The sequence below is a fragment of the Stegostoma tigrinum genome, chromosome 38 (genome assembly GCF_030684315.1).
Source record: "Stegostoma tigrinum isolate sSteTig4 chromosome 38, sSteTig4.hap1, whole genome shotgun sequence".
NCBI lineage: Eukaryota > Metazoa > Chordata > Chondrichthyes > Orectolobiformes > Stegostomatidae > Stegostoma > Stegostoma tigrinum.
Genome location: NC_081391.1, coordinates 12,288,528 through 12,303,358, shown reverse-complemented (window position 1 = coordinate 12,303,358; position 14,831 = coordinate 12,288,528). Strand labels below are relative to the sequence as shown.

The window sequence follows — 14,831 nt, the reverse complement described above, 5'->3', positions numbered from 1 at the left end:
TGATGGAAGGGATCCTTGAGAGCTGGGATCTACAAGCATTTGGAAAGGCTGATTAGGGATAGTCTGCATGCACCATCTATGAAATGGGCTGCAGAAATTCACCAAAGATCCCTAGACAGCACCTTCCAAGCCCACGGTCACTACCATCCAGATGGTGGGCAGCAGCATCTGCATGGGAATATGACTGCCTGCAAGCTCCCATCCAAGCTACACACCACCCCAACTTGGAAATATATCACCGTTCCTTCACTGTCACTGGATCAGAATCCTTGACTTCCCTTCCTAATGGCACTGAGGTATAACCCCATCCCAGGGACCGCAGCTGCTGACGATGGTGGCACATGGAGCGGTGTACAAAATTATGGGGGTCGTTGACAGGGAGAAACCTTTTCCCTTGGTAGAGGAGTCAATAACTAGGGGCACAGAATTAAGGCAAAGGGCAGGAGGCTTAGAGGGCAGTTCATGATTAATTCTTGCACCCAAAGGATGAAGGTATCTGGAACTCAAAGTGGTCGAGGCAAGACATTTAAGAAATATTTAGAGAATTGCTTGAGGTTTTGCAGTATACAAGGTCTAGTGGTGGAAAATGGGTTTATAACAGATAAGTGCTTGATGAATGATGGTCCGAAGGGCCTTTCCCAAATTCGATGACTCTATGAGCATCACCTTTTCTGGGGTAATTAGGGATGGACAATAGGTGCCAGCTTTGGCAGTGACTCCCACACCCCACCCAAGATTTTTTAAAACAGTTGCCTGGCTAGATGGATAAAAAAACTGTCTCAGTCATAGAGGACAGAGGGTAGCAGTGGGAGGGTGTTGTTGAGAATAGAGACTGGTAAGTAGTGATGTTCCACAGGGATCAGTCGTAGGCCCTCTGTTGTTTGTAGTATGTCGAAATGATCTGGAGGAAAATGCGGGTGGTCTGATTAGTAGTTTTGCGGATGACACGAAGATTAGCGGAGTTGCTGATAGCGCGGACGATTGTGAAACGATACAACAGGATATAGATAGACTGGTGACTTGGACACAGAGATGGCAGATGAAGTTTAATCCAGACAAATGCAAGGTGATGCATTTTGGAGGATCACATTTAAGTGTGAATTATATTATAAATGGCAGAAACCTTAGGAACATTAGCATACAGATGGATCTGGGTGTGCAGGTCCACAGTTCCCTAAAAGTGGCAACATACAGGTAGCCAAAGTGATGAAGAAGGCATATGGCATTGTTGCCTTCATCGCCCCGGGCATGGAGTACACAAGTTGCCAAAACACATTGCAGCGATATAAAACCCTCATTAGGCTGCAGTTGGAGTATTGTGTACGGTTTCGGTCACCACACTACCAGAGGGATGTAGAAGCTTTGGAGAGAGTACAGAGAAGGTTCACCAGGATGTTGCCTGGTCTCCGAGGCATCAGCTATGAGGAAAGATTAAAAAGACTGGGATTATTTTCACTGGAAAGACTGCGGCTGAGAGGAGATCTGGTAAAGGTCTACAAAATTCTGAGAGGCGTAGATAGGGTGGATAGTGAGAAGCTCTTTCCCAGGGTTGAAGTTGCAATTACACGGGGCACAGGTCCAAGGATAGAGGGAGAATGTTTAAGGGAGATGTGTGAGGGAAGTTTTTCACACCGAGAGTGGTAGCAGCTTGGAATGAACTACAGGGATACAGATCAAAAAATGACAGGTTTGTTTTTAGATTAATTAGGGCATGATGGTCGGCACAGACTTGGAGGGCCGAAAGGCCTGTTCCTGTGCTGTATTTGTTCAATTCTGCCTTCTGGTTACCATCCCTTTCGACAGTGGTAACTGTTCCTCCTGATTTACTTTCTCCAAACCCTTCATGGGTTACATCGATGAGAGAGAGAGAGAGAGAAAAAGACAGAGAGACAGAGGAAAAGCTCAAAGATGTCAAAAAAGCGATGCAATGGAAAGATGGAAGGGGACTGAAGAAAGCAAGAAGTGAGACGAGGAGAGAAAACAACAATAATGAAGGTTTTGTGCTTCTGAAGACATTTCCCACCTTCATGTAAATGTTGAGATCTGGAATCCGCTTCTCTGCGATTTCCTGTTTGTGGCCGATAAAGACTTTTCCTAAGACAGAAACAAGGACGGCCTGTTAGAAATGGGACAAACAACGGGGAAGGGATCGATCTGAGTCAAGAAACATCTAGCCTGCCCACTTGCACACAGGATATCACCCTACAGAGATTGCTGCCAAGTATTCCAGTCAGTCTACGGGCCCTAATCCCAGAGGCGATGAGAATAGGCCGTATGCCTGGAGGTAGCTTGTTGGCAGAAGGTTGAGGAACCAGCACTCCAGGCAGGTTTTGTGACGGGCCCATCCTTGCTTTGCATCAACTACAGGCACAGATCACACTGACGGTCCCGTTTTTCACTGCAAAACTTAGAGTCAATGCACCACTATTTTGAGGCAACCTCCTTCTCTTTTCTAGCCCAAAAAAGCAGCCTCGTTTAAAAAAAAAGTTCATTCACGGGATCTGCCGACTGGATCAGCATTTATTGCTTCTCCCTAATTACCCAAAACATGTCCTCCATCTACAAGGCACAAGTCAGGGGTGGGATGGAAAACTCCCCACTTGCCTGGATGGGTGCAGCTCCAACAAGACTCAAGAAGCTTGAGACCACCCAGGACAAAGGTGTTGAGCTGCCTTCTTGAGCCACGTGTGGTCCATATGGGTTAGGTAGATCCAGGATGCTGTTGCAAGGGGAGTTCCATGTGTTCCACTGAGTGACACTGGAGGAAAGCAATCTAGCTTTGGAGTGTGGCTTGCAAGGAAACTTGCAAGTATTCTGTTTCCACGCATCTGTTGCTATTATCCTTCTAGATGAGAGAGGTTTGGAAGGTGATATTTGAGGAGGCTTTCGTGAATTTCTGCAGTGCATCTTGTAGATAGTACACACTGCTGCTACTGAGCGCCGGTGGTGGAGGGAGTGGACGCTTGAGGATGTGGTGCCAATCAAGCAGCTGCTTTGTCCTGGATGGTGTCAAGCTACTCGAGTGTCTTTTTGGCTGCACCCATCCAAGAAAGTGGGGAGTATTCCATCACACTCCTGATGTGCGTCTTGTAGATGGCGGGCAGGCTTTGAGGAATCAGGAGGTTATTTGTCATAATATAAGAAACTGAGAATGGATATGGTGGTATTAAAGAATCCAACAAACATTGATCACAGCAAAATATTGTGCAAACACTAAATCTGCCAGGCACCTAAATGTCTGGATTAATATTAAAATATTAGGGTACACAGGGCAGCATGCTCCCAGTAGAGTGTGATGCCTCATGTGATACCAGGTAAGATAGGGTGTAATTTCTTCCGGTCACATGCGATGATGCGGTGATGATATGATGAGTATGCCTCTTAATAACATACTGGCATGAAAACATGAAGAGATAACACAACAGTGGTGTACAACACGACTTGAATATGAGGATGGCCCAAAGATCATGAAGCAGGGATTCCTCATTCCACTGGCATCAAATCATTACAAACATGAAGGGAAATTAAAATTTAGGAAGGAAGGCATATTGCAGACATGGAATCGGGGTGGAGGAAATCATTTTTTTCTTCTGTCTTAAGATTGAGCTATGCTTCCCCAAAAGTTATCCTTTCCTCCAGAGGGGATCGATTCAGCTGCTCCAAATGCCCTGCTCAGTGACCTCCCTCAGCTGCTGCTGGAAGAACTGTTACAGTGGAACTTGAAAACTTGGCCCCTGGTTTATTAGTACAGTGATATCATCGCAATGTGATATCAACTTTCAGAATGATTCAATCTTGCCAGACACCAGCAGATGTTGAGGCCATCTGTCAGAGAGCTAGAAATGTAAAGGCTTGCAACCAACACGCTATTCCAGGAGGGGGAGTTTTAATAATCTGAGAACTACGCAGAAGAAAGCCTTTCAGTCCATTCGTAATAGAATCCTCACAATGTGGAAGCAGGCCATTTGGCCTGTCAAGTCAACACCAAATCTCTAAACAGCATCCCACCCAACTAGCCTACCCTTGCATTTCCCATGGCTAATCTACCTCACCTGCACATCTTTGGAGTGTGGGAGGAAGCCCAAACAGACACGGAGAGAATGTGCGAACTCCACACAGACAGTCACCCGAGTCTGGAACGTAGCCCCAGTCCCTGGCACTGTGAGGCAGCAGTGCTAACCACTCAGCCACCGTGCCATGCTGTGCCAGCCCTTTGGGACAGTTGTCAAATCAGTCCCACTTCCATGTTATTTATTCATAGCCTGCACTATTGTTTCCCTTTCCAATCGTTTCTCCTTATTTGGTTTTGAAAATGACTCTTAAATCTGCTTCCACAGCCCTTTCAGGCAGCATGTTCCTGACAGAGCGAATCAATTTCAGTTTAAATCGTAATAACCAGAGCAAGACCTGATGCAACATTTTGCGAAGTCATCCTGCCTCTGGTACTTAGTACACTGTGCCGTTCTAGAGGAAGACAGCAGGCCAGGCAGCATTAAAGGAGCGGGAAGGTTGACATTTCTGATGAAGAGTCCCGACCTGAACCATCAACTTTGCTGCTCCTCTTGATGCTGCCTGGCCTGCTGTTTTCCTCCAGCTCCACACTGCGTTATCTCTGACTCCAGTATTGGCAGCTCTTACTATCTTGGACAAACTGGCTTTGTTTTTACTGGAACGCTGGAGGCTGAGGAGTGACCTGATAGAAGCTTACTAAATTATGAGAGGCGTAGATAGAACAGATAGTTGGAGTTTTTTCCCTCAGGGTAGAAATGTCGATTAACTGGCGGACATATGTTTAAGGTAAAACGGGGAAAGTTTAAAGGAGACGTGAGAGGCAAGTTTTTTTTTACACAGACGGTGGTAAGTACCTGGAACATGCTGCCTGAGCAAATGGTAGAAGCAGATACTATAGCAATGTTTAAGAGTCATTTTGGCAGAAACATGAATAGGCAGCGAATAGAGGGAAGAAAAACCGCATAGAGGCAAAAGATTTTTAGTTTAGAAAGGCATCATGTCTTGCACAGGTTTGGTGGGCCGAAGGGCATATTCCTGTGCTGTACTATTCCTTGTTCCGAGTTGAATTTCGCTTGGTCCCCCCATCAGAGCTTCAGGACTACATAGCCAGTGAAGTACTTGTTGAATTGAGGTCACTGTTATAGTAGGCAATGCAACAGCCAATTTGTGCAGATCACAATCCTACAAATGGTAGTGTGACAATGACCAGAGAATCTGTTCTTTTGAATACTGATTGAGGGATAAGTATTGACATGGGATCAGGGCCTTCTTCACAATAGTGCCACAGGATCTTCTACATCCACCTGAGAGGTCATCTGAATGGTGCCTCTGACAGTGTGTCACTCCGTCTGCACTGACCCTCCGACAGTGTGTCACTCCCTCAGTACTGACCCTCTGACAATGTTGCTCTCCCTCGTTACTGCATAGGAGTGTCAGTGTTGTGCTCATGTCTGTGGGGTTTTAGAGGGTGAGGGGGTGACCTAACTGAAGTGTCTCAGATCCTGAAAGGTCTTCATAAGATGGACACGAGAATGATGTTTCCTCTTGTTGGTGACACCATGCCCTGGAGGGTTGTGTCACTGTTTACAAATCAGGAGTCATCCTCTCAGGACAGAGATGAGGCAATTTGTGTTCTCTCGGGCAATTGTGCAACTTTGGAACACTTCCCCATGGAATTGGTGTTGGTGTGGAGGGGGTGTCACTGAATAATTCCAGGCAGAAGTGACTAGATTCTTGTCAGGCTCAAAAACTACTTGGGGTTGATGCAAATGGATGAAAAAATACAACCAGTTCAGCCAGGATGTTGGTGAGTATCAAAGCAAGCTCAAAGGGGCTGAATGGTCTCATTCTGCTCCTGATCCACATGTTTTTATGTCTGAGTGAAATGTGACACATCAGAACTCATTGTAAAATGAATGTAATTTCCTTGAATATTAAAATATATCTAAGAGGAGGAGCAGTGGGAGGTTACTGTGCAGCAGAAGAGAGGTGAATGCATTCAAATGATGAAAATATTAGGAAGGTGAGCAGGCAGAAGCATTCAGTACAGATACAGAAGACACTAAACTGAACAGGATACCAATTTGAAGAGTGATTCATGTGAATTTGGAGTTCTGCATTTATGTATTGGGCTGCCATCTAGTGTGCTAAATGCAAACAAAAGAAATTAGATCAGAGATAATGGGAACTGCAGATGCTGGAGAATCCAAGATAATAAAGTGTGGAGCTGGATGAACACAGCAGGCCAAGCAGCATCTCAGGAGCACAAAAGCTGACGTTTCGGGCCGAGACCCTTCATCAGAAAAGGGGGATAGGGAGAGGATTCTGAAATAAATAGGGAGGGGGGGAGGCGGACTGAAGATGGATAGAGGAGAAGCTAGGTGGAGAGGAGAGTATGGGTGGGGAGGTAGGAAGTGGATAGGTCAGTCCGGGGAGGACGGACATGTCAAGGGGGTGGGATGAGGTTAGTAGGTAGGAAATGGAGGTGCCAATTGAGGTGGGAGGAGGGGATAGGTGAGAGGAAGAACAGATTAGGCAGGCGGGGATGAGCTAGGCTGGGTTTGGGATGCAGTGGGGGGAGGGGAGATTTTGAAACTGGTGAAATCCACATTGATACCATTGGGCTGCAGGGTTCCCAAGCGGAATATGAGTTGCTGTTCCTGCAACCTTCGGTTGGCATCATTATGGCACTGCAGGAGGCCCAGGATGGACATGGCGTCTGAGGAATGGGAGGGGGAGTTAAAATGGTTTGCGACTGGGAGATGCAGTTGTTTAGTGCGAACCAAGCGTAGGTGTTCTACAAGGTAGTCCCCAGGCCTCCAAGATAATAAAGTGCAGAGCTGGATGAACATAGCAGGCCAAGCAGCATCTCAGGAGCACAAAAGCTGACCTTTCGGGCCTAGACCCTTCATCAGAGAGGGGGATGGGGTGAGGGTTCTGGAATAAATAGGGAGAGAGGGGGAGGCGGACCGAAGATGGAGAGAAAAGAAGATAGGTGGAGAGGAGAGTATAGGTGGGGAGGTAGGGAGGGGATAGATCAGTCCAGGGAAGGCAGACAGGTCAAGGAGTTGGGATGAGGTTAGTTGGCAGGGAATGGAGGTGCGGCTTGAGGTGGGAGGTAGGGATGGGTGAGAGGAAGAACAGGTTAGGGAGGCAGAGACAGGCTGGGCTGGTATTGGGATGCAGTTGGGGGAGGGAATGAGCTGGGCTGGTTGTGTGGTGCAGTGGGGGGAGGGGATGAGCTGGGCTGGTTGTGTGATGCAGTGGGGGGAGGGGACAAACTGGGCTGGTTTTGGGATGCGGTGGGGGAAGGGGAGATTTTGAAGCTGGTGAAGTCCACATTGATACTATTGGGCTGCAGGGTTCCCAAGCGGAACATGAGTTGCTGTTCCTGCAACCTTCAGGTGACGTCATTGTGGTATGAGTTGCTGTTCCCGCACCTACACAGGCCCCAAACTCCACCTCTTCCTCCGGTACATTGATGACTGTATCGGCGCCGCCTCTTGCTCCCCAGAGGAGCTCGAACAGTTCATCCACTTCACCAACACCTTCCACCCCAACCTCAAGTTCACCTGGGCCATCTCCAACACATCCCTCACCTTCCTGGACCGCTCAGTCTCCATCTCAGGTAACCAGCTAGAAACTGATGTCCATTTCAAGCCCACCGACTCCCACAGCTACCTAGAATACACCTCCTCCCCTCACCCTCCTCCAAAAATTCCATCCCCTATTCCCAATTCCTCCGCCTCTGCTCCCAGGATGAGGCATTCCACTCCCGCATATCCCAGATGTCCAAGTTCTTCAAGGACCGCAACTTTTCCCCCACAGTGGTCGAGAACGCCCTTGACCGCGTCTCCCGCATTTCCCGCAACACATCCCTCACACCCCGCCCCCGCCACAACCGCCCTAAGAGGATCCCTCTCGTTCTCACACACCATCCCGCCAACCTCCGGATACAACGTATCATCCTCCGACACTTCCGCCATCTACAATCCGACCCCACCACCCAAGACATTTTTCCATCCCCACCCTTGTCTGCTTTCCGGAGAGACCACTCTCTCCGTGACTCCCTTGTTTGCTCCACACTCCCCTCCAACCCCACCACACCCGGCACCTACCCCTGCAACCGCAGGAAGTGCTATACTTGCCCCCACACCTCCTCCCTCACCACCATCCCAGGCCCCCAGATGACTTTTCACATTAAGCAGAGGTTCACCTGCACATCTGCCAATGTGTTATACTGTATCCATCGTACCCGGTGTGGCTTCCTCTACATTGGGGAAACCAAGCGGAGGCTTGGGGACCGCTTTGCAGAACACCTCTGCTCGGTTCGCAATAAACAACTGCACCTCCCAGTCGCGAACCATTTTAACTCGCCCTCCCTTCTTTAGACGACATGTCCATCACAGGCCACCTGCAGTGCCACAATGATGCCACCCGAAGGTTGCAGGAACAGCAACTCATATTCCGCTTGGGAGCCCTGCAGCCCAATGGTATCAATGTGGACTTCACCAGTTTCAAAATCTCCCCTTCCCCTACTGCATCCCTAAACCAGCCCAGTTCGTCCCCTCCCCCCACTGCATCACACAACCAGCCCAGCTCTTCCCCTCCCTTCACTGCATCCCAAAACCAGCCCAACCTGTCTCTGCCTCCCTAACTGGTTCTTCCTCTCACCCATCCCTTCCTCCCACCCCAAGCCGCACCTCCATTTCCTACCTACTAACCTCATCCCACCTCCTTGACCTGTCCGTCTTCCCTGGACTGATGTATCCCCTCCCTACCTCCCCACCTATACTCTCCTCTCCACCTATATTCTTTTCTCTCCATCTTCGGTCCGCCTCCCCCTCTCTCCCTATTTATTCCAGAACCCTTTCCCCATCCCCCTCTGTGATGAAGGGTCTAGGCCGAAATGTCAGCTTTTGTGCTCCTGAGATGCTGCTTGGTCTGATGTGTTCATCCAACTCCACACTTTATTATCTTGGAGGCTTGGGGACTGCTTTGCAGAACACCTCCACTCGGTTCGCAATAAACAACTGCACCTCCCAGTCGCAAACCATTTCAACGTCCCCTCCCATTCCTTAGACGACATGTCCATCCTGGGCCTCCTGCAGTACCATTATGATGCCACCTGAAAGCAGCAGGAACAGCAACTCCTACTCCGCTTGGGAAGCCTGCAGCCCAATGGTATCAATGTGGATTTCACAGCTTCAAAATCTCCCCTCCCCCCCACTGCATCCCAAAACGATCCCAGCTCATCCCCACCTGCCTAACCTGTTCTTCCTCTCACCTATCCCCTCTCCCACCTCAATCGGCACCTCCATTTCCTACCTACTAACCTCATCCCGCCCCCTTGACATGTCCATCCTCCCCGGACTGACCTATCCCCTCCCTACCTCCCCACCCATATTCTCCTCTCCACCTAGCTTCTCCTCTATCCATCTTCAGTCCACCTCCCCATCTCTCCCTATTTATTTCAGAATCCTTTCCCTATCCCTCTTTTCTGATGAAGGGTCTCGGCCCAAAACGTCAGCTTTTATGCTCCTGAGATGCTGCTTGGCCTGCTGTGTTCATCCAGCTTCACACTTTATTATCAAAAGGAATTAGAGAACTTGATTCATGCAGGATGACGAAAAGGACATGTTTGTTGTGAATTTAGAGGCAGAGCCTTGGATAATGTAACACTGCTATATACTTTATCATCACTGTCTGTTCAGACATTGCGAGTTAGTCTTTGGTGGGACCACACCTGGGGGATAGTTTGCAGTTTTGGTCTTCTATCCAAGGAAGTGAACAACCATTGTCTTTACTCTTGTGGGATCCACATAAAGAGACTTAGCTACTGCTGTGAGTCCATCACTCTTCCCCTTCTCCCCACACCCCACAAACAAACTTCGGCCCACCTATTAACATCCACTTCCTTGCATGCTGCTAGGCCAGTCAGCATCAATGCTCTTTTATTTTCCTTTATTCATTCACAGGAATGAGGGCATCGCTGACCAGGCAGCATTCACTGTCCATCCCTAATTGCCCAGAGGGCAGTTAAGAGCCAACCACATTGCTGTGGGTCTGGAGTCACATGTAGGCCAGACCAGGTAAGGATGGCAGTTTCCTTCCCTAAAGAACAATGGTGAGCCAGATGGGTTTTTCCCAACCATCAATTCTGGATTCATGGTCATCATCTTAATTCCAGGTATTTATTGAATTCAAAGTCCACCATCTACTGTAGCAGGATTCAATTCCAGGTCCCCAGGACATTAGCTGGGTCTCTGGGCTAACAGTCCAGCGATAGTACCACTAGGCCATCGCCTCCCTCTTTGATGAGGTGATTCCGGCACGATGGGCCAAGTGGCCTCCTACTGTGCTCTAACAGTTCTGTCATTGACAGACAATGGTTTATGTATGGACTGAACTTCTAGAGGAAGTGGTGGGTGCAGGTACAGTTACAACATTTAAAAGATATTTAGATAAGTAATTAAATAGGAAATGTTTGGAGGGATATGGGGTAAGTACAGGCAGGGGGTTACTGGTTTAACTTGGGATTTTGGTTGGCATTGACTGGATGGACTGAAAGGACTGTTTCAGTGCTGTATGATTCTAAACAAAGGACTTCCTCGAAACACTGTAGCTGAATGGTTTCTAGTCGAGCACAATGCATGGGTAAAGCTGTTACAAATAACCAGCAGCAATGTGTCATTAATTACTCTTACAATATTACATGCAGGGCGTACACCCTCTGTGGTTTTGTTTTATTTCAAAATAGCAATTTGTATATTGTAATAGAAGCAAAACTATGGGGTGGGGTGGGGTGAGCTGAAACGGAAAATGTCGGAAAATTCAGCAGTTCGCGCAACATTTTGTGACGAAAGAAAGAGAGGAGTTAACATTTTGAATTCTGTATGACTTGTATATAATGTTCACTTAAAGCTGCTGCACAAAACAACAGCAGTACATGGAACTGTAGGAAGAAGCAGGAGAAATCATTGAGCTCTAGTTCGATAAAGGACCCAGATACTTTTCTTGTCCCAGCTGAAAGCCGTTTTGAATTCATACTTTTTTCATATTTAACACTCGGTTATGTAAGTAGATCAATTGAAAATCAATAACAAATACTTTATATATTAACTCTTGTCACTCAGATATATCCTATATATGTCACAGAGGCCTGTGACCAGAGGCATTCCACAGCGTTCAGTACTGGGTCCCCTTTTGCTTGTCATTGACATAAATGACTTGGATGACAATGTTGGAGACATGGTTAGTATGCTTGCAGATGACACCAAATTAGTGGTATAACGGACAGAGAAGAAGGTTATCTAAGATTACAGAGAATTCTTGATCAACTGGGTTAATGGGCTGAGGAGAGGCAGACGGAGTTTAATTTGGATAAAAGAGCGGTACTACAATTTAGTAAAACAAACAAATATCGAACTTAGAGATAACAAAGTGTGGAAATGGATGAACACAGCAGGCCAAGCAGCATCTTAGGAGCACAAAAGCTGACGTTTCGGGCCTAGACCCTTCGTCAGAGAGCTTATAAGAGACCCTTCATTAGAGACCTGGGTAGTGTTGTAGAACAGAGACATAGGGGTTCAGTTACATAATGTTTTGAAGTTTGTGTCATAGGCAGACAGGATGGTTAAGAAGACATTTAGCACTCTTAGTTTCATCCTCAGACTATCGAGTATATCAGTCGGGACTTCATGTCCAGGTTATGTAGGACGTTGGTGAGGCCTGCTTCTGGAGTGCTGTGTCCATTTTGGTCACACTATTATAAGGAAGGATATTATTAAACTGGAGAGGGTTCAGCAAAAAATTACCAGGATGTTGCCAGGAACGGAGAGTTTGAGATAATAAAAATTTAGACTGGATAGGCTGGGACTTTTTCACTGGAGCGAAGGGGGTTAAGGGGTGACCTTATTGAAGTTTATGAAATCCTGAGGGATGGAGATAAGGTAGATGACAAGGGGCTTTTCCTGAGGGTGGGGGAGTTCAAAACTAGGAGCATATTTTTAAAGTAAGAGGAGAAAGATTTATAAAGGAAATGAGGGGCAACTTTTTACACAGAGAGTGGTTCATGTGCAGAATGAACTAGCAGAGGAAGTGGTGCATGCTGATACAGTTACAATATTTACAAGACATTTAGATAAGTTCATAGAATCCCTACAGTACGGAAACTGGGCCTTTGGCCCAACAAGTCCACACCAACCCTCAACGCAACCCATCCAGAGCCATCCCCCTATAACCCACACATCCCTGGACACTACGGGACAATTTAGCACGGCCAATCCACCCAAGCCTGCACATCCCTGGACACTATGGGACAATTTAGCATGGCCAATTCACCCTAGCCTGCACATCCCTGGACACTACGGGACAATTTAGCATGGCCAATCCACCCTAGCCTGCACATCCCCGGACACTATGGGACAATTTAGCACGGCCAATCCATCCTAGCCTGCACATCTTTGGGCTGTGGGAGGAAATCGGCACATCCGCAGGAATCCCACACAGACTATCACCTGAGCTTGGAATCAAACCTGGGTCCCTGGCATTATGAGCCAGCAGTGCTAACCAATGAGCCACCTCATGCCACCCCAATTAGAAATGTCTGGAGGCATATGGGACAAGTGTAACCAGGTGGCACTAGTTTAGCTTGGGATTACCGTTGGCATGGACTGGTTGGACCGAAGAGTCTGCTTCTGTGCTGTATGACTCTAAGTTGCTTTCATTACATGGAATTTACAGCAGAAATGTTAGGGCGTTCAGCCCAATTGCCTTGCGCTGTTCCACACAGTCTTCCTCTTGGGATAACACCTCAGCTTCTCAGATCGCTTTCTGCCTCATCGAGTTTCCTCTTCATTGCTCCTTTACTATTTCCTTCAAGTAAGGGGGAGTTTCACATCCTATCCTGAAATAGGTCTTGAATCTTTCTTGGATTTATTAGTGCCTATATTGGACCTATGGCTCCTCATTTTGGTTCTTCCCACAACAGCTTCTCTCCATCCACACCATAAAACACCCTGTCATAATCATGAAGCCCTCCAAGGGTTGATGTCCTGTTTCACCCCATTTTTTTGCTCCTGCTCCAGCAATCCTGCATCTCAAACGAGCTGTAAGATTTAACATTCCTACTAGTGGGTAACTTGAGCTGAATGTGGTAGCAGTCATCCTTCCACAACTGGAAATTCCCTGGAAAACCCATCGCGCATTCCCAGAAATGAGCAGCACGGTGGCTCAGTTGTTAACACTGCTGCCTCACAGTGCCAGGGGCCTGGATTCCATTCGGCCCTCGGGCATCTGTCTGTGTGGAGTTTGCACATTCTCCCCGTGTCTGTGTGGGTTTCCTCCAGGTGCTCCGGTTTTGTCCCTCAGTCCAAAGATGTGCAAATTAGGTGGATTGGTCATGCTAAATTGCCCATAGCACTCGGGGATGTGTAGGTTAGATGCATTAGCCAGGGGAAATGCAGGGTTACAGGAACAGGGTAGGGACATGGGTCTGGGTGGGATGCCCTTCAAAGGGTCCGTGCGGACATTGTTCGGCCAAATGGCCTGTTTCCACACTTTGGGAATTCTATGATGCATTGCGGGAGAGGGTTAGCATTGACTCAAGACCTTACCCATCTTTAAGATATACCCTGAGCCAATTTCACGAACACAGTAAGTGACTTCAGAGCTGAGTGGCAATTGCTATGTAGGGGAGTGCGATTCCACAAGCAGAAATTTGATGAACAATTAACTTGGATAGGATTGATGGTGGAGTGAATGTTTCCTGGGACAACCTCTCTCAACCAAACTGCGTCCTTCTCAGAAGAAAATGTCACATTCTATGAGGCTTTCCTGAGCGGTTTGACCTTTGTTGTGAAATTCTACGTGTGCACCTTCACCAGTTCCTCTACATCATGTGTAGAACTTAATGAAGTTTTCCCCGTGACAGCACAGTGCATTGCCAAGTGTCTCCTTACCTGGTAGTGGAGGCAAGTCACAGATGAAGGAGTTGTCTGGACCAAGTTTCTCCTGCAGCTTAGCCTGAAGGGTATGAAACTGCCGATAGCGTCGGAATATGAAATACTTGCCACCGCCTTTCTGCTTCACCTGAATTGTGTAGACCTGGGGGAAGAACACAAGGAATAGGTGACCTCTCTCAGAAACTGAACCCCTGGGCAGAGGCGTCCTACGGCAAAGTTTGGTCCAATTTGCTCACCGGATGTGGCAAGGGCAGTACTTGTTACCCTAACAGTCCCTTGAAACAAGTAGCTTGCATAGCCATTTCAGAGTCAGCCATGTGAAGCCACATGTAGGACAGACCAGGTAAGGGTGGCAGATTTCCTTCCTTAAAGGACATTAATGAAATACTTGGGTTTTTTTTGACAGTAATTGATGATAGTCACGCTCACAGTAACTGAGACTGAGTTTATATTCCACATTTATTAATTTGAATCAAATTCCGTCATGGGATTTGAACCCAAAACCCTAAAACATGAGCCTGGGTCTCAGGATTACTAATTGATCACCATCTCCCACTGGGTGTTTGGTGGCAATGGGATATTAAAATCAGAGGCAGGGCACCGATTGCAATAAAAGCAAAGTCCAACGGATTTCTTGAGATCTGAAATGACAGAAGGTTCTGGAAAATACTCAACAATGCCTGGCAGCATTTGTGGAGTAGGAATCCGAGGCAGCATCTCGAATGACTCCTCTTTAGAAGAGAGGGACAGAAAAGGGATGGATTTAAAAGAAAGGACACCACTTTGATTGGGACAACACATCCATCCTAGGACAAGCCAAACAGAGACACGCATGAGAATTTGTAGAAGCATGGC

The 14,831-nt window shown here is 47.4% G+C and overlaps 1 protein-coding gene across 1 annotated transcript in view; it reads right to left on the bottom strand.

Moving 5' to 3' along the window:
* Positions 1 to 14,831, bottom strand: part of ncf4 (neutrophil cytosolic factor 4) — a 59,861-nt gene that overhangs the window by 39,834 nt on the left and 5,196 nt on the right. The window contains exons 3-4 of the mRNA XM_048520988.2: positions 13,974 to 14,118; positions 2,024 to 2,094 (exon numbers count right to left, since the gene is read on the bottom strand). Coding sequence (XP_048376945.1) covers positions 2,024 to 2,094; positions 13,974 to 14,118 — 216 coding nt within the window. The remainder of the gene's footprint in view (positions 1 to 2,023; positions 2,095 to 13,973; positions 14,119 to 14,831) is intronic.